Consider the following 23072-nt stretch of genomic DNA (forward strand, 5'->3'; position numbering starts at 1 on the left):
CAGTCCATTGTATTACTCTAAGCCTGTACCTGCTTCAGGGGCTTAGCACTTTCTGTTCTTGCTGTCTGGAATATTCTACCTCTAGATCTTTACATCACTTCATTCTCTTCCTGGAATATCTTATTGACTACCTTATCTAAACCATGCGCCATGCCCTCCTTCTACTTAGTTTTTCTTATGTTAAACTTTTCTTTATTTGTTTGCTTGTCATCTCTACTCCTTAGAATGTAAATGCTGCAATAGCAGGACATTGTTGCATTTATCACAATATCCCCAGCCCCTAGAACAGTGACATATGCAAGATGCTCAATGAATATTTGTCCAACAAACAAATGACTTTTTGATTTAATTATGGGCCTTGACTGCTACGTCAAGATCTTTAAAAATCCTATGTGACAAAACAAGGTAATTACTTAGCAAAACTTTATTTAAAAGTTAGAGAAAATTACATGGAATATTGTGCTTCTTCAAGCTGTTTTATACTTACGTGTACGTGCACTGCATGTGTGTATGTATTTTTTTCTCCCTTTGGTGGGGTATTCTAGGGGAACATATCTGGATAATTCTTGATGGCCCAGTAGATGCCATCTGGATTGAGAATCTGAATTCTGTTTTGGATGATAACAAGACTCTAACCCTCGCCAATGGCGATCGGATTCCTATGGCTCCAAACTGCAAGATCGTTTTTGAGCCTCATAACATTGACAATGCTTCTCCTGCCACCGTCTCAAGAAATGGAATGGTTTTCATGAGCTCTTCTGTCCTTGATTGGAGTCCTATTCTTGAGGTATAATTGAATCCTTTTTTTGTATAATTAAAAAGGAAAACAGATCCTTTAGCATTCTTTTACTGTGTGTGCCAGTTTTTCTGCAGATGGCAGTGTAATTGCGTTTTTTGCTGTTTATGGAAAATACCTTGAATGCACTGGGACATTCAAACCCTGATTGCTCCTAACGTGTTTCTTCATTACTCTTCTAATCACTTTTGAACTGGGATTTCCAACCTGTAGCTTGTACAGTAATTGCCAGGCCTGTATGAACCAATGGTCTTGCACAACCATGTCTGAGGACTAATAAGTAAAATTTAATTTGATCACTTTGGGGATTCATGATATTTTTGGAAAGATACACATTCACATAAAGCTTAGGAGCGACCATTCGAGAACATTAACTTGAAGACAATTTGTTAAAATTGCATATGAGGATTTTTATGAGATTCATTAGTTCTAAATTTGAACTTGGTAATAATATTTCAGATAACATATCATCATTTCATGGTCAGGTATATTATTTTACTACCAGCAATATATTCTAGAATACATTGATCAGAATTATATCAAAAATAAATGCTTTGTATACTTAGATATTTTGCTAGATAAATAATATCATGTAAGGCAGAATGTTTATTAGATAAGCCACATGAAAAATCTTGTTATATATAGTTGGTTAAATTTATTATTTTCATCACCTAAATTTTTTGAAGATGATTTTGATGGAAAACTTAAGAATTCCTAATGTAAATAAAGTAGGTGTTTATTTTACATTATATCATTACATTTGGAAACTTTTATTTCTATATGGTTATATCCTAACTTTTTATAATGTCTTTCCAGAATTTGCTCAAGTCTGTTGCAAAAGGCTTTAGATTTGGTATGAAGATGTGAAGAAGGAGGGAATCATATTGCAAAATGATACTGACATATAGTTGAATGTGTCACTAAAAATAGTTGTAAAGGTTTCAGATTTCACAATAAATTATCCATTCATTAAGGATAATAGAAGAGGGTTGCAACTCTGTCTTTGCAAAAGTAATCACCAATGACAATTCTTTAAAATACAGATGATCGAGTTACATTTCAATCCTTCCAAATTGAATCTCTGGGAGGCAACTCAGTATTGTTTTTTTTTTTCTTTTCTTTTAAGTTCCATAATGTATATATTTTTTCAATAGCCAGGCTTGGAAACCATGGGTACAGCAAAGTACAAGAGAAAATGTATATATATGATTTTTCCAAAACACTTCAATGTTGCAAAGATTTTTGAAAAATACTTTTACACAACTAGCTAAGGAATACTGAGTAATGCATGAGTTTGCTATTTATAAAATAAGATTTAGCTATAGTCTGTCCATACTGAGACTGAATAAGACATTTACATTAATGCTATGCCCACCTCATAATATTCTATATGTTTTAAATAATGCATTTTCATTTTGGAAATTGTTAGGAAGAGCAAGACTCATGAAGAATCAGGTTGGAAATGTTTAGAACAGGGAAGCCAGCTCTGAGAGTTATTAGAGGGCAGAGCAACTGAAAAGTTGTATTGCTGGCAATCTGTCAGCTTCAGGGAGCCAAGCTGGTTACCTGCCCTAGTGAATGTCATCTTTTGGTCCCATCAACTCAAAAATGCTGTGTTATGTTTTTGTCGAGGTAGAATCATGGTAAATTCATGAACTAATGAATAATTCAGAATCAACATTTTATTGCTTCTGTTCAGAGTCTCTAATTGTTTCTTGGAGTATTGAGGTGAAGAATGAGCTGATCTCTTGACCTGAAGAGAACTTGCCTCATCTTAAGGAAATGCTGTGTGTTAAGTGGTATTTTGTTATGAATGACATGCAGTTTCTTAATGCTAGCTTTCTCAAATGACTAAATCCTTCATTTTCATAAGTATTATTTGATATTTGTCTATATTGTTTATTGATTAAATTAGAAGAAATAAAAGGAAACAACTAATTGTAGTAAATCTTTTCTTTTTATTAAAAATATCTGGGGGCCAGGCACAGTGGTTCATGCCTATAATCCCATCACTTTGGGAGACCAAGGCAGGCAGATAGCTTAAGGCAAGGAGTTCGAGACTAGCCTGGGCAATATGGCAAAACCCTGTGTCTACAAAAATTACAAAAATTAGGTGGGTGTAGTGGCATGCACCTGTGGTCCCAGCTACTTGGGGAGCTGAGGCCAGAGGATCACCTGAGCCTGGGGGCGGAGGTTGCAGTGAGCTGAGATCATACCACTGCACTTCTGCCTGAGTGACAGAGTGAGATCCTGTCTCAAAAAAAGAAAAAAAATCTGGGTTTGGATATCCTTTGTTCATCTTTGATTCTTTACTTTTCCCCCTGAGTTATTTCCATAGATGTGCCTTCTCATTTTTTCCCAGCATATTTTAATCAAGAGTTGAAGACTATTTCTCCATCTATGAGCATATGGAAAGGGTAGTAGCTGAACACATGGGCCCAGGCTTTCTGGGTCTTAATCCTGCTTTTGCCACCTGCCTGCAGTAGGCTTCTGAGCAGGCTACCTATACTTCCTGGGCCTCAGTTTCCTCATGTGTAAAAGGAGGATAGTAACAGTTCTTACCTTGTAGAGTTGTTTTGAGGAGTAATTAGGGTTGAATTAATACATGGAAGAGTTTGTAGCAAAGCCTGGAATATCATGTGTGGTATAATCTTAGATAATATCATTATTAACGGATACTTTAAAAATTTTGTCCCCAAATGACCATTTTTCTAGTGTCCTAATAAGTTTCATGAATACACTGATCTGTGAACTGACAGGGCTTTCTTAAGAAACGCTCGCCTCAAGAAGCAGAAATTCTTCGTCAGCTGTACAGCGAGTCTTTCCCAGACGTGTATCACTTCTGTATCCAGAACTTAGAATACAAGATGGAGCTGCTGGAGGCCTTTGTCATCATGCAGAGCATTCACATGCTTCAAGGACTGATTCCTCCAAAGGTACATTGCTCAACTTTCTAGAGAAATTCTCTCTTGTTAACTTAGCCATGCTGTGCAGAGTACTATAATTGAAATTAGATTTAGTTAGAGCTGTTGGGGAGGGGGAATATTTCAAACATGGATCCCACATATTTTGGTATTTTTTCATATCCCTGTAAAAAAATAAAGCTAACCATGGATTTGGAATTTAGTTGCATGTTAACAAAGTCATGCAACAGGTATCCCCGAATTATTATTTTTATTATTGTGTGTGGGTTTTAATTCTTATATTTTGTGAGTACATAGTAGGTATATATATTTATGGGGTACGTGGGATATTTTGATGCAGGCATGCAAATGTGTAATAATCACATCAAGGTGAATGGGGTATCTATCACCTCATTCATCATGTCTTTGGGTTATGAACAGTACAATTGAACTCCTTCAGTTACTCTAAAATGCACAACAGATAACTGCTGACTGCAGTCCCTGTGTTGTGCCATCAAATACTAGATCTTATTCATTGTTTCTAACTATATTTTTGTATCCATTAACCATCCCCATTTTCCCCTCCTCCCCACTCCCCTTCCTAACCTCTGGTAACCATCATTCTACTTTATCTCCATGACTTCAATTGTTTTAATTTTTAGCTCCCACAAATGCATGAGAATATACCAAGTGTGTCTTTCTGTGCCTGGCTTGTTTCACTTAACACAGTAACCTCCAGTTCCATTCACGTTGTTCAAATGACAGCCTCTCATTCTTTTTTAGGCTCCCTTGTGTATATGTACCGCTTTTCTTTATCCATTCATCTGTTGATGGACACTTAGCTTGTCTCCAATTCTTGACTGTTGTGAACAGTGCTGCAATAAACCCTGTTTATTATTTATTTATTTATTTATTATTTATTTATTTTTGAGACAGAATCTCAGTTTGTCACCAGGCTGGAGTGCAGTAGTGTGATCTCGGTTCCCTGCAACCTCTGCCTTCTGGATTCAAGTGATTCTCCTGCCTCAGCCTCCCGAATAGCTGGGACTACACCCAGCTAATTTTTGTATTTTTAGTAAAGACGATGTTTCACCATGTTGGCCAGGATGGTCTCGATCACTTGACCTCGTGATCCGCCTGCCTCGGCCTCCCAAAGTGCTGGGATTATAAGCGTGACCCACCGCGCCCAGCCAAACCCTGCTATTTTTAAAGACAGCTTGGTATGCCCAGAGTTCAGTTCCTCATTTGTTCTCCAGTTTTATTCACCCTTTCCCTCCTTCTTGGAGGAAAACTACTGTCTTGTTTCTATGTTTACTGTTTTCATTGCAACCCTAGAGCAACGTTTAGGTTTGAGAATCAAGTAGTAAAAAAAAAAAGTTTCTTTCCTTCTCAGGAGCAGGGCGGGGAGGTGAGCCGGGCACACCTGGGGCGGCTGTTCGTGTTCGCGCTGCTGTGGAGCGCAGGGGCGGCCCTGGAGCTGGACGGCCGGCGCCGCCTGGAGCTCTGGCTGCGCACGCGGCCCGCGGGGACACTGGAGCTGCCGCCGCCCGCGGGCCCTGGGGACACCGCCTTCGACTACTTCGTGGCGCCCGATGGTGAGGACACCCGCCCGTCCAGACGAAACACATGGGGGCCGTTCTTCCTTAAAAGGCCAATATTTATACAATATATATGTTTTTCTAAATGAGAATTAAAATTCTTGGCTGTAAGAAATGAAAATGTTCATGTGTGACGAAGGTGAACAGTGGTTTCTTTTTTTAAAAAATCTACTTTGATTGTATTTCAAATGCACAGTTTCCTCTTGTTAAATATATTGTGCACTAAACTTTCAATGAATTAAGCAACATTTAAAAAGCCAAGTCGGATCTATTTCTGACATTCATTCAATATAATCAGCAATTTATATAAAAGTTACAAAGTTTAAAGTATATTTTTGCCAAATATGTGTGTATCTGTAGCTTTATATCTTTATCTCTGTATCTATACATACATTAAGGTTGTTGATGTGTGTATAAATATATAAAGGACATTTATACAAAAAATGAAGTACATTTATACAGGTGTATAATATATATTAAATGTTTAATATATATGTGTATGGGCCTAGGATCTTTTGCCTAGTGAAAAGTGTGTGTGATTAGACATTTGAAAATGATTAATGATTTTAGATACATGCTATTCTCACTCTGTTCTGTATTTTTATAATACTTCATATTATTGAAAACTAATCTATTTTTTAAAAAATTCCAAAATACTTCCTAGTATTTCCTAGGTTCACCGCCTTGAAATTGTTCCTTGGGACATTTTGACTTAGCTAACACATACTTGTGTACTTAGATCTCTGACTTTAATGATCTTTATTTTATGGGGTGAATTTGGAAGGTGACCTCATAAGATTTCAGGGATGTCTGCTCATTACAGTTGGGAGTTGAATTATTGCTATGGAGATGGAAATGTCCCCTGTTCACCTCAGGTACATGGACGCACTGGAACACACGTACCCAGGAATATCTGTATCCGCCTGATACCACCCCAGAGTATGGCTCTATTCTGGTGCCAAATGTTGACAATGTGAGGACTGACTTTCTAATTCAAACCATCGCTAAACAGGGCAAGGTGTGGCTTTTAATTTTTATTCACAGTAGCATATTTTAAAATGTCTCTTAAAGACATGAAGCGTCCTGCATTTATTTTAAAATGTTTTATGTTGCAGTTTAAAATAAGTGAAAATGTTACCTGAGCTACTATTCTTCTTTTATTATTCCCCACTAAAATATGAGTTGAATAGTTCTAATTCATAAGTAATTATTTCTTATGTATGATTTGACAGAAAGTACATTTTGCTTTGTTTGGTTTGCTTTCCCCCAAAGGATTCCTTCTGTTTTGATCACTGAGCTAGTTTACTAGGGCAGCTATAATGAAATACCACAGCCGAGATGGCCTAAACACAGCAGTTTCCCTTCTCTCCATTCTGGAGACTGAAAGTCCAGGATGAAGGTGTTGGCAGGATTGGATTCTTCAGAGGCCTGTCTCCTTATCTCATGGATGGCTGCCTTCTCACTTTGTCTTCCCATGGTGTTTCTTTGCATATGCAAATTTCCTCTCCTTTCTTTTTTTTTGAGATGGGGTCTGTCACCCAGGCTAGAGTGTAGTGGTGCAATCTCAGCTCATTGCCATCTCTGCCAACCCGATTCTCGTGCCTCAGCTTCCCAAGTTGCTGGGATTACAGGTGCACACCACTGCGTCTGGCTAATTTTTGTATTTTTAGTAGGACGAGGTTTCACCATGCTGGCCAGGCTGACCTTGAGCTCCTAGCCTCAGGTGATCCACCCGCCTCGGCTTCCCAAGGTGCTGGGATTACAGGCGTGAGCCACCATGCCCAGCCCCAGATTTCTCTTCTTATAAGGACACCAGTTAGAGTGGACTAGGGCTCACTCCAACGGCCTTATTTTACCTTAGTCACCTCTTTAAAGACCTTATCTCCAAATCGAGTCACATTTTCGGGTACTAGGGGTTGAGGATTCAGGATATGAATTTTGGGAGGACAAATTCAGCCCATCACACTCATTCATTTTTTGAATTTTTTTTTCAACTCCCTCTATTTTAGGCTGTGCTGTTAATTGGCGAACAAGGAACAGCCAAAACGGTCATGATTAAAGGATTTATGTCAAAATATGATCCTGAAAGTCACATAATCAAGAGTCTGAACTTTTCTTCTGCAACCACCCCACTGATGTTCCAGGTACTGACTCTTTGGTGTGGCTCAGTAAGCCCAAGTTTGTGATAAACTTTGGAGGCCCCAATCTCTACTAGTCTGCTTTATCTGAATCTCATCTGAACTCTCACAGCCATGATGAATCACCCCATACATCTTTCATTCTTCCTATTATTCAATTGCAATAGAATCTTTCCCTAGATGATATCATCTTAAATTACGAAAAAATATAAAGCTTATATAAAGTGCTATAGGCCTCAGTACGGTTTAAAGTATCTATGTAGAAAATACCGTGAACATGCAAAACCCAAAACTGAAAAAAATATTATTTATTCCCCCCCTAAACCTACTTCCTCTCCCTAGAGTCTGCTTGCCTGAAGGTGTTCCTAATACTCTTTAGGGCTAGTCACTTGAAATCATCTTTAATGAGTCCCTCTTGCTCGGGTCTCAAAGGTTAATGTAGCAAAAGAAATGCATTTCACTTCTCTTTCTTTATCTTCATGTTCCTTGTTTACCTCTAGGTAATCCACTTCTGCATGATTGCATACCAGGGTACTGGCATGGGAGAATCCCACGTTACAGTTGGTTCAAGTTGAATTCTCTTTCAGTCTAGCTTTTTTTTTTTTTGAGACGGATTCTCACTCTATCACCAGGCTGGACTGCAGTGGCGTGATCCTGGCTCACTGTAACCTCCTGTTTTCTGGTTTCAAGCCATTCTCCTGCCTCAGCCTCCTGAGTAGCTGGGACTACAGGTGTGCACCACCACGCCCAGCTAATTTTTTGTATTTTTAGTAGAGATGGAGTTTCACCATGTTGGCCTGGATGGTCTTGATCTCTTGACCTCGTGATCTGCCTGCCTTGGCCTCCCAAAGTGCTGGGATTACAGGTGTGAGCCACCGCGCCTGGCCAGTCTAGCTTTTATACTTCCCAATCCCTGTTTTGTAAAATGCCACTTTAATCTTGTTCTGACTTAACATTGCACTGTGCCTCCCATGCTCAGTTGCAACAGGTATAAAATCTTAGACCCTTAGATATGAATTATTTTACTCTATGTATCACAGAAGTGTGAGAGAAAAAAAAAAATCCTCAAGCTAGCATTGTTTATTTTTTTCCCAGTGAAACCACCAGGAATGATCTAGATTTGCAGTGGTGTAAATGGTTCTTTTTCTCCTGGTCCTAAATTGTACAAGACCTTATTGAAACTGAGGAGGAAATCCTAAATGTCAATACATGCTTCAGTGATTTGCAAGTTCTCTCTCATATTTTTATAAGAACATTAATATATTGTCAAAAGACATATGTCATAAATTGAAAAGAAGGGAAATTTTTAGCGGAACACAAATCCAAATAACTTTGCTTTTAATGAGCTTTGTTGTTCTTTAGTTGTTGGAATGAAAATATCAGAGCAATGAAACTTGTTGAAGGCATGGTTAAATCACGACTTTTTATCACTTAATTTAATTGGCGACAGCAGAGTGCCAATACACTAAGGCCATTGATTAAACTTCTAAATAAGGCTGTCATTTCATTATACTCTTCTGGAGGAGACAGGATTTCCAGTATGGGCTATCCTTCTATCAAATAAATACCATTCATATAGTGTCTGGGTGGGAAGATCTGGATGGATGGTCAATCCCGAATTGCAGTGACTCAGTAGTGATATTTTCATATTTGGGAAATAACACACTAGATTACCCTAAGCTTACAAGATGCTAACATTATACGTGCTCCTTTAATATCGCTTTACATTTAAAGAGCTTTTGTTAGTTTTATGTCACAAGCTTAAGTGTTCTCAAGACACCCATGCCTCTAACCAAGTGGCTACAAATTAGGCGATTCCTACAGCCCCCTCAGTTTCCAACATTCACTAGAATTACTTACAGAACTCAGAGAAGTGGTATGCTTACTATTATAGTTTTCTTACAAAGATACAAATAAGTATCAGTCAAAAGAAAAGATACAGAGGGCAAGGTTTGGGAGGGTCCCAAATGCCAACCTTCCCTGTCCTCAGGATGTGCTATATTCTGGGCATAGCATGTATATCACCAACTTGGATGCTCACCTGAGCCTTGGTGTCCTGAGTTTTTATTGGGGTCTTATTACATGGACATACTTGATTACATCATTGGTCAGAGGCCAGAACTCAGATCTTTAAGACTGAACTCAAATCTATCAGCTTCGCTCCCAGAAGGTCAGCTGATATCACATGACTTAAAACCCCAACCTTCTCATCACATGGTTGGTCTTTCTGGTGTGAGTGATATGAGGGGCCCATGTGAATAATGGAGACTTTTGTTTCACTCAGGACATTTACAGGATTTAAAGGCTCCCTCCCAGAAACCAGGGACAAAAGTTAGCCCAATCCTTTATTATAAAACAAGGCCTTGTTACTGAGTTTTTATTTCCAACTCTGCCAGGTAGTAACGATGTGTGGTTTCTGTCTCTTTAACTTGAAATATTTACTAATTTCCTGGAAAAAGCCATATGTTATCTAGAAAACCTGTTGTTTGATATACAAATTCATAAACCATATAATAAATTTCTAGAAGTGGTACCATATTCAAATATAATAATTAGAAGAAGAATGAAGTATTCTTTAGGCTCCCTTATCTGACGCACAAGGCTTTAGCCTGATTTCCCACTGTTCTTCAGTGTGAAGGTGGAGTTAACACACCACTGTTTGTTTTTTCTGTTCAGAAGCATCACAGGATCATCCACTCTGATTAGTGCCAGAGACTATTTTGACTATCGAGCATCAGGACCTTCTATTAAGCAAGACTCATTAGTTTTAGAAAGCTTTCAATTAGCCAAACTGTTGTAATTAACTTTCTCGCTGTAATTTTCAGTCATTCATGCTAAACAGGGCCGATGGAGCAGAGCGTTTGTCTCTGTGTCTCCCACGTATCTGGATCCCAAGCAAATTGAAAATGTAGATGAGAAAATAGATGCTATCCATTTCTCAACTGTTACCATGATGGCACACTGTCCAATGAAGGACCCATGTCTGTTACTTGACGGTTGTTTTCATCATGATGTAACTTTCACATCTTTTATCAGAAGGACTATTTATCACTTTTTGCCTGGGAGAATCCAGTTTACTTTCACTGTCTAAGATAAGGAATTAACAGCATCCTTTGCCACTATCAAAAGTATCTGGTTTGGATAAAAATTATATAGTCATCCTATTTTTTGGCCAAGGGAATTTAGTCAGTTTTTTAAGAAAGATGCCTCATTTTCTCCCCAGACTAATATTGTTTTTTTTTTTTGAAAGTAATTTATACATAGAAGTAGAAATTTAAACAATACAAAATGGTGAAAAGAAGAAAGCAAAAATTCTTCAGATAATTTCTGAAAAGTTTTCTCTTCTAAAAATAATTATAAAGTGTTTTGAATACAGCCACAATCTTACCAATGGTTACATAGGAATAGATTTCATTTTTTAAAAGATGAGATTCATAAAGCCTGGAAGAAAATTCCACATTTGTTTTTGGACCCAGAATCACTTTTCCAAATGACATCCTGTGAAGTAGATTAATCTGTAAAATAGGTAACTGTGAATTTGCTTTGGTGGAATTGGAGCTGGACTCCTGAATCTCATTCCAGCCTCATGTTTTCGTCCTGCAAGGGATTCTTGTGGTTGCAGAAAATCCTTTTGGCTCCTCAGAGCACAGCTTGAAGACTAGTTTCCTGAGATAATATGTGAAAGTATATATTTCATCATAAAGCTCTCTTAACACGTCAGGTTTTACTGTTGAGACTGATGCACTCGGGTGGAAGGAGATTCAAGCGTTGTCTGAATTCACTTAGTTGGTGGCAGAACCTAGACTGGAAACCAGGGCCCCACGTGCTCTGCTGGACCACGTACCCACACGCTTCCTTCCACTGGCCTTTCTTTATCTATATTAATATCTAAATGGCTGGGTTATCACTTGGTGTACTTTTTTTATTTTTAGCTTCCGGTTAAGCATTATTGTATTTACATGTGATTTTTTGACATATTTTGCTTTTAAAAATGTAGTATTGAGGATTTTAAACTCTCCTATTATGAGAATATTTTCGTTTGTTTTAGTGAATTACAATAAAATGGGAAGATGTTATTAGGCAGTAGAATTTCTTAATTAAGAGCCTAACTCTCTGTTTTTATCTTTTAGCTAATAGCATATATCCGAAAACCTAAAATTAAGTATATTTTATATTTCTATTTAATTGTATGTAATGTGCATGAAAAATGATTTAGGTACTAGCATATAGAAATACACATAGAAATAATAAAATAGCTTTACATTACTACATTAAGCTCATTAATTGCTTTCATATATATTATATCATTAATGCATAATACTCTGCAGTATATTCATATGCATATATATGTATATACATATGATTTATGTATCCATACACACTCTCATTTATGGGTTGTATGACATCCAGAAATATCCAGAAGCATCTTTTATGAAATCACAGAGTTGATAAATGTGAGAAGCAGTAGTTTAACTGTTTTCCTGATTTTCAGCCTAGTCAGAGCTGTTTTGTAAGGCCTTGCAGGTTATGTAGATTTTGCAGTGTCTCATTTACAAAGATGATTGTGTGAATGTTGTACCCAAGAACTAGGCAATGTACCGTCACCTCAGCTGTACATGATCCTTCCAATACCCTTCTCAATGTAACGCTCCTCCCTGTGTCTTGTTGGGGAAATAGACATGCGCATAACCAAGTGTAGTCGACGAGATAAGTGCTGCTTATGGCATAATCTCAGTGCTGTACTGTGGAGTCTGGAGGAGTTTCCATAGGGGATTACAGAAATCAGCATCATGAAAGAGTTGATCGTTACCTGGGGGAATTTAATATTTATATTAATTTCCAGAAATTATAAAAGCTGAGTTGTCTATTAAGAAATTAATTCAGTAACTGAATTGTCGCTAGGTTTAGGGCTTCCAGCTCAGAAGGGAGGACAAGAGCTTTCCTCATCTCCATTTCTCAGCCTACCTGGTTTTCTGACCATCTGGTTTTCATGTCTTAAACTGCTGCTGTCACAGCCTGGGTTAATGATGGTATCCTGTGTGTGTAGATAGACAATGAGATTGGAGTCTTGTTTAGGTTTTATAAATTGCATAAGATATTGTCATACTGACTATGATTATCCAATCTCATAGAAAAGTGATTGTCTATTCTCAGAACAGTATATGTCCTTAGTGCAAGTCCTTGCTAGAGATTTAATTTTTAAAAAAAATCACTAACTGGATTGAGAGAAGTGACATTTTTAGAAGATCATTCATCTAAATCAATATTTCATGAAGTGAATTTGGCTAATGATAATCCTGAGAGGTTTTTTTTTGGCTTAGAAATGGCCACTCTAGGAATATATAAATAAGGATCCCATAATGAATACTGTAAGCCAGCCTATGAGGTGAACATCACTTCAAGGCCTATGTGGTTTTTTTTTTTTTTTAAACTGAATACAAATGAACTAAGACCCTGAGGGTCCAGAACAAAGACAGTGAGAAGGACTGTCTGGCAGTGAGACTGGAGGAGTAAGTAGTGGGCACATGGAGTTCCCTGTAAGTCACTAACAAGGAGCCACCTGGAGTACTGAGGAGGATTGCACTGCCCTTTAGAAAACTCATTCTGGCTACAGAGTGGAGCACATGGTGCAAGAGACATGGCTGCACTCAGAGAGACCTGAGAGTAGACAATTGCCATCATTTCTCAGGAGGGAGGTTGGGCTGGAACAAGGTGGTAAACGTGAGGCTGAAAACAGACCAAGGATGCATTCAAGCTGTGGTTAGGAAGCAGAACTTCCTAATCACAGTTGGTTGAGTAGAGGTTTATATTAGTCTGTTCTTGCACTACTATAAAGAATGACCTGAAACTGGATAATTTCTAAAGAAAAGAGGTTTAATTGGCTCACGATTCCATTGGCTGTACAGGAAACATGGCTGGGGAGGCCTCAGGAAACTTTCAGTTGTGTTGGAAGGGGAAGTAGACACTTCTCACAAGCAGGGGCGAGAGAGTGAAGGTGGAGGTGCTGCAGACTTTTAAGCAAACAGATCTCATGAGAACTCATTCATGAGACAGCACTGGGGGGATGGTGCTAAACCATGGGGTGACCACCAGTCACCTCTCACCAGGCCCCACCCTCAACATGGGGATGACAGTTCCACAGGAGATTTGGGTGGGGGCACAGAGCCAAACCGTATCAGGAGGTTGGAGGGAGGCATAAGAGAGTGAGAAAAGTCAAAGATGACTCCAGGTTTCTTGTATTTATGCAACAAATATTCACCGATAAACACACAGTACCAAATACCCTTCTAGACACTGAGGATGAGGTAATGAGTAAAGTAAGGTAGACAAGCTGCCTTCGCTCCTTCCCTTCTAGTGGAGGAGACAGGCAATAACCTAGTAAGCGAACCTGCTTACTTGGTTTCATTAACTAGATTGCAGTTCATAACAGCAAAACAATGGATGAGGTGGGAACACCAATCAAAAAGATTGGGAGGAACATGGGTGACAGAATGCAACATAGATGATCCGCCATTCTTTAGATGGATTTCTTTGGGGGAGATGTAAAATTCTAGATAAAACTATATATCGTGCAATATAGCCATTGTGTGTGACTCATAAAGAAGTTTCCAGGATTGACTGGAGTCAGGAAAGGCAATTTAAGAGGTTGTGACATTAATCCCTGTGAGAAAGAAAGACATAATGGAATGGAGGCCTGCTGTTGTAAGGCAGGAAGAGAGAGTTTAGAAAGCAATGTTGAAATTAGATTAGAAAAGCTCAGTGTTGTTAGATATGGAAATGTTTAAATGGACAATAGATAGTTGGTGTCAGTCTCTTGAGTTGAGGACCCCGAAGGAATGCACTTTGTGCTGAGTAAGGAAGAGGAGCTTATGTTTGAATATGTTTATTTTTGTGATGTTATGGAACATCCAGCTGGGAAAGATCAGATGTCCAAGTATACAGTGTTTTCAAACAGCCTCAAATAGATAGCTATCTAAAGGAGTAGAGAGAGCACGCAATATAGACAGAACATGCCTAATCTGGGAATCCAAAATTCAGGTTGTTCTGAAGTCCAAAACTTTTTGAACATTGGCAAGCTCAAAAAATTTCATGCCTGACTTCAAGTGACAGGATGTAGTCAAAAGGCAGGTGCACAACACACATTTTATTCAGCGTCCCCAAGAAAAAAAGACCCTCCCAGCACTCTCCAGCTTTCACATCTTTTTAGCACACTCCCAGATTCCCCTATGCAAGCATGTCCAATGTATATTGTTCAATTTTAGAAACTTAGTTTCATGTACAAAATTGTAGAAACTTAAGATATTTAATTTTAAATATTTTAAAATAAAATGTAAATAAATATAAATACACATTTAAATACATGCATGCATACACACATACATATTGTATAAAACTACTTCCTGACTATGTATATAAGGCATATATAGGAAACATAAATGGCTCTCATGTTTAGATTTGGGTACTATACTCAAGATATCTCATGGTGCATATGCAAATATTCCCAAATCTGAAAATGTTCAAAATACAAAACACTTCTTGTTCCAAGTATTTCAGAGAAGGCATAGCCAACCTGCATTGTGTTCAGGAGGTCTTACCAAACTCCATCACTCATTAGGTAACCATTGAATCAGCAGCAATTCTAAAAATGGAAAGAAGTCTCAACTATAGGTTCACAAGTTACTTAATTTTTCTCTCTATTTTCTTGTGCTTTTGTCAATTTAACTCTTTTATGACATGTATAGCTTAGTAGTGATTTCCTATCACTTCCAAAAACATCAGGGTTATAATAGAGGGGAAGGAAGTGTAGGTATGTGGCTGTTACTCTGTATTACTCTAACTAATCCCACCTAGTACTTTTTAACTCTTTGTAAAGCGTCCCAATACATAAAATCTTCATGTGTCCAAAAGTGTTCTCATTAATTTGACATGGGAACATCTGGAAGTCCTGGTTGGCCATAAGGAGGTGTCAGGAGATTATTTATTGGCTTATGCATTTAAATTCATTGAAAAGAAGGGCAAATTTATCCTAGTACATTAAACAGTTTTGCTTTTATGTGTGGCAGGATATGAAATTTTCTTTGCCATTGTACTATTTCATTGAAGATTTGTTTTGTGATTGAATGAGTTGTGACATATTTATATCTCATTCTATTTAAAAATAGTGAAAAATTTTCACATCCTTTGCAATTATTCATTAAAATGATGAAGCCAGGCACAGTGGCTCATGCCTATAATCTCAGCACATTGGGAGTCCGAGGTGGGTGGATCTCCTGAAGTCAGGAGTTCGAGATCAGCTTGGCCAACATAGTGAAACCCTGTCATTACTAAAAATACAAAAATTAGCTGGGTGTGGTGGTGGGTGTCTGTAATACCAGATATTGGGAGGCTGAGGCAGGAGAATCGCTTGAACCCGGGAGGCACAGGCTGCACTGAGCCAAGATTGCAGTCCAGCCTGGGCAATAGAGCAAGACCCTGTCTCAAAAAATAAATAAAATAAAATAAACAAAATGATGATGAAAACTTACAATGTGCAATTGCTGTGAAGTTTGTCAAGAACAGTTGCATAGAGTTTTGCTTTTTAAATTTTGCTTCTATTTTGTCTCGTTTTGTGGTTATATCTTGTTCATAAAAGTCATTATTAACTGTTTTTTTTAATCATGAAATAAAACATTTTTTGGATAAGAGAAGGAGAATTTATTTTACCTCAGCATACTTTCTCCTGTATTTACACATGATCTTTAACATCATTTAAAGTCATGCACCAGTTGATTCCTACAGTGATAGAAATGAAATGAGCTTTTGAGTTTTGAAGCTTCTGGAGTCTGAGAACGTTCAAGCCCTTTCTGTTTGCTTTGCTTTGCTAGACTCCAGTTACTCAGTGCATACGTTTTGAAGGGCAATCCATTCCCAAGCCACACTGCACTACCGTGGACATGAGAACAGCAGTCACGAGCCTGGAGTCCTCTCCTCACATCCTCTTCCTACCCCTTCGAATGCCCCTTCTGTCAGTTTTAGTACCTCTCTGCATACTGCCAGGAAGGTTTTTTATAGAGTGCAGTGTAGTCTCCTCTTGCACCACCTAAGCTCAGAATGTAAAAATGAGAGAGAAGACGTAAGCAGGCTTTGTTCACCGTGTCAGGGAATGAGAATTGAATCAGTGTGATTGCATCTGCCCAGAAGAGTGGGTATGGGCTGTGCCAGGGGACAGAAGCCAGTTTCAGACTTCAGAGCATGATGGGCTGTGCAGCTCAGAGTGCAGACCTCAGAAGCTTCTCGCACAGTAGCCCTGTTTAACTTTGTTGCTGGTTATAGGGAAACTATTAGTAAGACTTCGAACAATGGTGAACAAAGTGTCACCAACAGAAGCTCGATAAGATAAAATTAAATGTTTAGAACAGAATCATCTCATCCCATTCAAAATTCACATGCGTTAGAATTTCATTTCCTTCTAAATTAAACTGGATTTTCAAAGTTTGTGAATGTTACACATGGTAATTTAGGTAATTTAGGACTTGTTAGAATTAAGGTGGAAAATCTGGCTTTTTCTAAGTAATTTATATTAGCTCAAAAGTTACCAATTTTTGTTGTTTTTTTAAAAAATACTTGACCATGTTTTAGGGGATATTTTCACAAATGTCTCTGTTGATTTTGTTTCTTCACAGAGGACAATAGAGAGCTATGTGGATAAACGAATGGGTACAACGTATGGCCCTCCGGCAGGAAAAAAGATGACTGTTTTTATTGATGATGTGAATATGCCAATAATCAATGAATGGGGAGATCAGGTATAGTCATTCTATTGTGCATTTTATTTCTTTAATTCAGTATTGATTTATTCTTTGAAGAGTTTAAAATTGTTTTAAAATTTTGTTTTACTTTTTCAAGATATAATTCCTGAATTACAGTAGAGTTAATTCTTTGGAAAAACTGCAAGAGTTAGGTTCCAGGCTTGGAAAGGAATGATGTCTTAATTCAGAAAGTTGTCTTTCTTAGGTTACGAATGAGATAGTGCGACAATTGATGGAACAAAACGGATTCTATAACCTGGAAAAACCTGGGGAGTTCACCAGCATCGTGGACATACAGTTTTTGGCAGCCATGATCCATCCTGGTGGTGGACGCAATGACATACCCCAGAGACTCAAGAGGCAGTTCTCTATATTTAACTGCACGCTGCCCTCTGAGGCTTCCATGGACAAGATCTTTGGTAAAGTAAATGTTAAGAGGGCATGGAGTGGGAGGGTGAGGAGGAACACCTGCCTGTGTTCCTTTTGGAAAATCTTCACCCAGAGACCCACCCAGGAAGAGCATTGGGTAGCATCTTGTCTACAGCCTCCATCATTCTCAAACAACACATTTCACTTCCTGTAGGGATTGATTCTAGGTGTGTGCTGATTTGGATGCTTCAGTAGATCTTTTCCATCTTTGGTTTTCTTTAACTGTTTCTAACTTTGTAAGCAAGGAGGTTTAACATTACATGAACGTGGAAGTGCAATTGTTTCCCCCTAGATGAGATTGTTTCCTCATGGGTGCATAGTTCTGAGGTCTGGATTACTATGTTCCATATCAAAGTTTATGTAGCTGATACTTTAACCAATCCATCGAATGACTTTGGCCAAAGAAATAATGGTACCCAGAGTGGAGATTTTTCTGAGTAATTTACTGGTTGTAATAAGTTATTGATTGATTAAATATGTAGCGTTTTGTAGATAATTTAGCTTAACAATCACTAGCCAAATAAGTAACCATATATGCCTAATCAAGTAATAAAAATGCACTTAGGACTTATTTGTGCAGAAAAGAGTGTAAAGGGTTGAACATATTTAGGTTAAATATTTAGTTTACAGTTTCTGAAGCTATTGAGAAAAAGCTCTTTAGGATTACCCTTGTTAATTTCTGGCAAATGAATATGTCATCTGAGTGTCCCAAGCTAGTGAAGTATGGCAGTAAACTCCTCTTCGTCACAGCAGTGAGCAAGGTCTGGAAACCAACACACATTGGAGTTATCTAAACTAGAGAAAAGTAAAATGGACCAGAAAGAATCACCATTATCATCTTTAATTTTCCTTATTGCCTGGAAAATTTTACATATAAAGTAAATGAAAGTATTTTATAATGTATGGAAAGGCAACAACAGAAAGGAGAAATCTTAGAGGACTTATAAAAACATTTCTCTTCTCTTTTTATAAGGCAATTTCATACATTTATCATTGTTACCCATTTAATAATTATTGAAGTGGTGCAGCCAGAAGTTTCAGCAGTGTTTCTTAATCAACTTTTCAGTGTTCTGAATACTGATTTACTTAAACCTGTATCTATATTTTGGGATACTGTATTTGAAAAAGCAAGAGAACATTAACATACTTTTATATTATGATTATTTATTAAAACATATAATGACATTTGTGCAAACCTGATACTAAGTACTTTTCATTTTCATTAAATTTTGCTGAATGACTAAGCAACATGCTGTAATTTTCCCCTTTTCAGGTGTGATTGGGGTAGGCTACTACTGTACTCAGAGGGGTTTCTCAGAAGAAGTGAGAGATTCTGTGACAAAATTGGTGCCCCTGACACGCCGACTATGGCAGATGACCAAGATTAAAATGCTTCCCACCCCTGCAAAATTCCATTATGTGTTTAACCTACGAGATCTTTCTCGGATCTGGCAGGGAATGCTGAACACTACTTCAGAGGTCATCAAGGAACCAAATGTAAGTGGCACTGAAGAAAGAAAAACAAACAACATGGCTGTCAATCATATATTCTAAATGGTTTTATTATTTTTTACTTAAACTATGAAAATTTTTTGGAATGTTTCAGCATGGGTATTCTTTTTTATTTTTTATTTTATTTTATTGCACTTTAGGTTCTGGGATACATGTGATGAATATACAGGATTGTTGCATAGGTACATATATGGCAATGTGGTTTGCTGCCTCCATCCTCATCACCTATATCTGGCATTTCTCCCCATGTTATCCCTCCCAACTCCCTACCCCCCACTGTCCCTCCCCTAGTCCTCCCCAACAGACCCAGTGTGTGATGCTCCCCTCCCTGTGTCCATGTGTTCTCATTGTTCAATACCTAACTATGAGTGAGAACATGCGGTGTTTGATTTTCTGTTCTTGTGTCAGTTTGCTGATAATGATGGTTTCCAGGTTCATCCATGTCCCTACAAAGGACATGAACACATCATTTTTTATGGCTGCATAGTATTCCATGGTGTATATGTGCCACATTTTCCCCGTCCAGTCTATCATCAATGGGCATTTGGGTTGGGTCCAGGTCTTTGCTATTGTAAACAGTACCACAATGAACATACATGTGCATGTGTCTTTATAATAGAACGATTTATAATCCTTTGGATATACATCTAGTAATGGGATTGCTGGATCAAACAGAATTTCTATTTCTAGGTCATTGAGGAATTGCCACAGTGTCTTCCACAATGGTTGAACTAATTTACACTCCCACCAACAGTGTAAAAGTGTTCCTATTTCTTCACATCCTTTCCAGCATCTGTTGTCTCTAGATTTTTTAATGATTGCCATTCTAACTGGTGTGAGATGGTATCTCAATGTAGTTTTGATTTGCATTCCTCTAATGACCAGTGAGGATGAACATTTTTTCGTATGTTTGTTGGCCTCATATATGTCTTCTTTTGAAAAGTGTCCGTTCATATCCTTTGCCCACTTTTGAATGGGTTTGTTTTTTTCTTGTAAATCTGTTTTAGTTCTTTGTAGATTCTGGATATTAGCCCTTTGTCAGATGGGTAGAATGCAAAATTTTTTTCCCGTTGTGTTGGTTGCTGGTTTACTCTAATGATTGTTTCTTTTGCTGTGCAGAAACTCTGGAGTTTAATTAGATCCCATATGTCTATTTTGGCTTTTGTTGCCAATGCTTTTGGTGTTTTAGCCATGAAGTCCTTGCCTCTGCCTATGTCCTGAATGGTTTTGCCTAGGTTTTCTTCTCGGGTTTTTATGACGTTAGGTCTTATGTTTAAGTCTTTAATCCATCTGGAGTTAATTTTAGTGTAAGGTTTCAGGAAGGGGTCCAATTTCTGCTTTCTGCACATGGCTAGCCAGTTTTCCCACACCGTTTATTAAACAGGGAATTCTTTCCCCGTTGCTTGTTTTTGTGAAGTTTGTGAAAGATCAGATGGCTGTAGATGTGTGGCATTGCCTCTGAGGCCTCTGTTCTGTTCTATTGGTCTATATGTCTGTTTTGGTACCAGTACCATGCTGTTCTGATTATTGTACCCTTGTAGTATAGTTTAAAGTCAGGGAGTGTGATGCCTCCAGCTTTATCCTTTTTGCTTAGAATTGACTTGGCTATGCTGGCTCTCTTTGGTTCCATATGAAATTTAAGTTTTTTTTTTCCAGTTCTGTGAAGAGGGTCATAGGTAGCTTGTTGGGGATAGCATTGAATCTATAAATTACTTTGGGAATATGGCCATTTTCACAATTTTGATTCTTCCTAACCATGAGCATGGAATGTTTTTCCATCTGTTTGTGTCCTCTCTTATTTCCTTGTGCAGTGGTTTGTAGTTCTCCTTGAAGAGGTCCTTTACATTCTTTGTTAGTTGTATTTCTAGGTATTTTATTCTCTTTGTGGCAATTGTGAATGGCAGTTCGTTCTTGATATGGCTCTCTTTAAGTCTGTTATTGGTGTATAGTAATGCTTGTGATTTCTGTACATTGATTTTGTATCCTGAGACTTTGCTGAAGTTGCTTATCAGTTTCAGGAGATTTTGGGCTGAGACAATGGGGTCCTCTAAATATGCAATCATGTCATCTGCAAATAGAGACAATTTGACTTCCTCCTCTCCTAATTGAATACACTTGATTTCTTTTTCTTGCTTGATTGCTCTGGCTGGAACTTCCATATTTTATTGAATAGGAGTGGTGAGAGAGGGCATCCTTGTCTAGATGCCATATTTCAAAGGAAATGCTTCTAGTTTTTGCCAATTCAGTATGATATTGGCTGTTGGTTTGTCGTAAATAGCTTTTATTTTTTTCAGATATGTTCTGTCTATACCTAGTTTATTGAGAGTTTTTTAGCATAAAGCACTGTTGAATTTTGCCAAAGGCTTTCTCTGCATCTATTGAGATAATCATGTGGTTTTGTCTTTGGTTTTGTTTATATGGTAGATTATGTTTATAGACTTGCGTATCTTGAACCAGCCTTCCATCCCTGGATGAATCCTACTTGATCATGGTGGATAAGCTTTTTGATGTACTGTTGTAGTCAGTTTGCCGTTATTTTATTGAAGGTTTTTTCATCTATGTTCATCATGGATATTGGCCTGAAGTTTTCTTTTCTTGTTGAGTCTCTGCCGGGTTTTGATATCAGGATGATGTTGGTCTCATAAAATGATTTGGGAAGGATTCCCTCTTTTTGGATTGTTTGGAATAGTTTCAGAAGGAGTGGTACCAGCCGCTCTTTGTATGTCTGGTAGAATTTGGCTGTGAAACCATCTGGACCTCGGCTTTTTTGGTTGGTAGGCTATTAATTGCTGCCTCCACTTCAGCCCTTGTTATTAGTCTATTCAGGGTTTCAACTTCTTCCTGGTTTCAGCTTGGGAGGGTGCAAGTGTCCAGGAATTTGTCAATTTCTTCCAGGTTTACTGATTTGTGTGCAGGGGGTTGTTTGTAGTAATCTCCGATGGTAGTTTCTATTTCTGTGGAATCTGTGGTGATATTCCCTTTATCACTTTTTATTGCATCTATTTGTTTTTTCTCTCTTTTTTTTTTATTAATCTGGCTAGTGGTCTATTTCATTGATCTTTTCAAAAAACCAGCTCCTGCATTTATTAATTTTTCGAAGGGTTTTTTTGTGTCTCTATTTCCTTCAGTTCTGCTCTGATCTTAGTTATTTCTTGTCTTCTGCTAGCTTTTGAGTTTTTTTTGATCTTGCTACTCTGGCTCTTTCAATTTTCATGTTAGGGTGTCTATTTTAGATCTTTCCTTGCTTCTCATCTGGGCATTTATTGCTATAAATTTTCCTCTAGACACTACTTTAAATTTGTCCCAGAGATTCTGGTACAAAGTGTCTTCATTCTCACTGGTTTTGAAGGACATGTTTATTTCTGCCTTCATTTCATTGTTTATCCAGTTGACATTCAAGAGCCAGTTGTTCATTTTCCATGATGTTGTATGGTTCTGAGTTAGTTTCCCAATCCTGAGTTCTAATTTGATTGCACTGTGGTCTGAGAGACTGTTTGTTATGATTTCCATTATTTTACATTTGCTGAGGAGTGATTTACTTCCAATTATGTGGTCCGTTTTAGAGTAGGTGTGATGTGTCACTGAGAACAATGTATATTCTCTGGATTTGGGTTGGAGAGTTCTGTAAATGTCTATTAGGTTTGCTTGATCCAGATCGGAGTTCAAGTCCTGGATATCCTTGTTCATTTTCTGTCTTGTCCATCCGTCTAATATTGACACTGGAGGGTTACAGTCTCCCACTATTATTGTGTGGGCATCTAAGTCTCTTTGTAAGTGATTAAGAACTTGCTTTATGTATCTGGGTGCTCCTGTATTGGGTGTGTATATATTTAGATTTGTTAGTTCTTCTAGTTGCATTGATGCTTTTACCATTATGTAATGCCCATCTTTTTTCTCTTTTGATCTTT

At 37.9% G+C, this 23072-nt stretch overlaps 1 protein-coding gene across 4 annotated transcripts in view; it reads left to right on the forward strand.

Moving 5' to 3' along the window:
* Nucleotides 1–23072, forward strand: part of DNAH5 (dynein axonemal heavy chain 5) — a 362294-nt gene that overhangs the window by 223543 nt on the left and 115679 nt on the right. For all 4 annotated transcript variants that reach the window (XM_032279092.1, XM_032279095.1, XM_032279094.1 and 1 more), the window contains 8 exons: nucleotides 546–787; nucleotides 3556–3732; nucleotides 5093–5294; nucleotides 6173–6315; nucleotides 7307–7441; nucleotides 17098–17220; nucleotides 17429–17642; nucleotides 18926–19149. In XM_032279092.1, coding sequence (XP_032134983.1) covers nucleotides 546–787; nucleotides 3556–3732; nucleotides 5093–5294; nucleotides 6173–6315; nucleotides 7307–7441; nucleotides 17098–17220; nucleotides 17429–17642; nucleotides 18926–19149 — 1460 coding nt within the window. The remainder of the gene's footprint in view (nucleotides 1–545; nucleotides 788–3555; nucleotides 3733–5092; nucleotides 5295–6172; nucleotides 6316–7306; nucleotides 7442–17097; nucleotides 17221–17428; nucleotides 17643–18925; nucleotides 19150–23072) is intronic.

The sequence above is a fragment of the Sapajus apella genome, unplaced genomic scaffold (assembly GCF_009761245.1).
Source record: "Sapajus apella isolate SASKATOON/1434 unplaced genomic scaffold, GSC_monkey_1.0 scaffold11, whole genome shotgun sequence".
Classification (NCBI taxonomy): domain Eukaryota; kingdom Metazoa; phylum Chordata; class Mammalia; order Primates; family Cebidae; genus Sapajus; species Sapajus apella.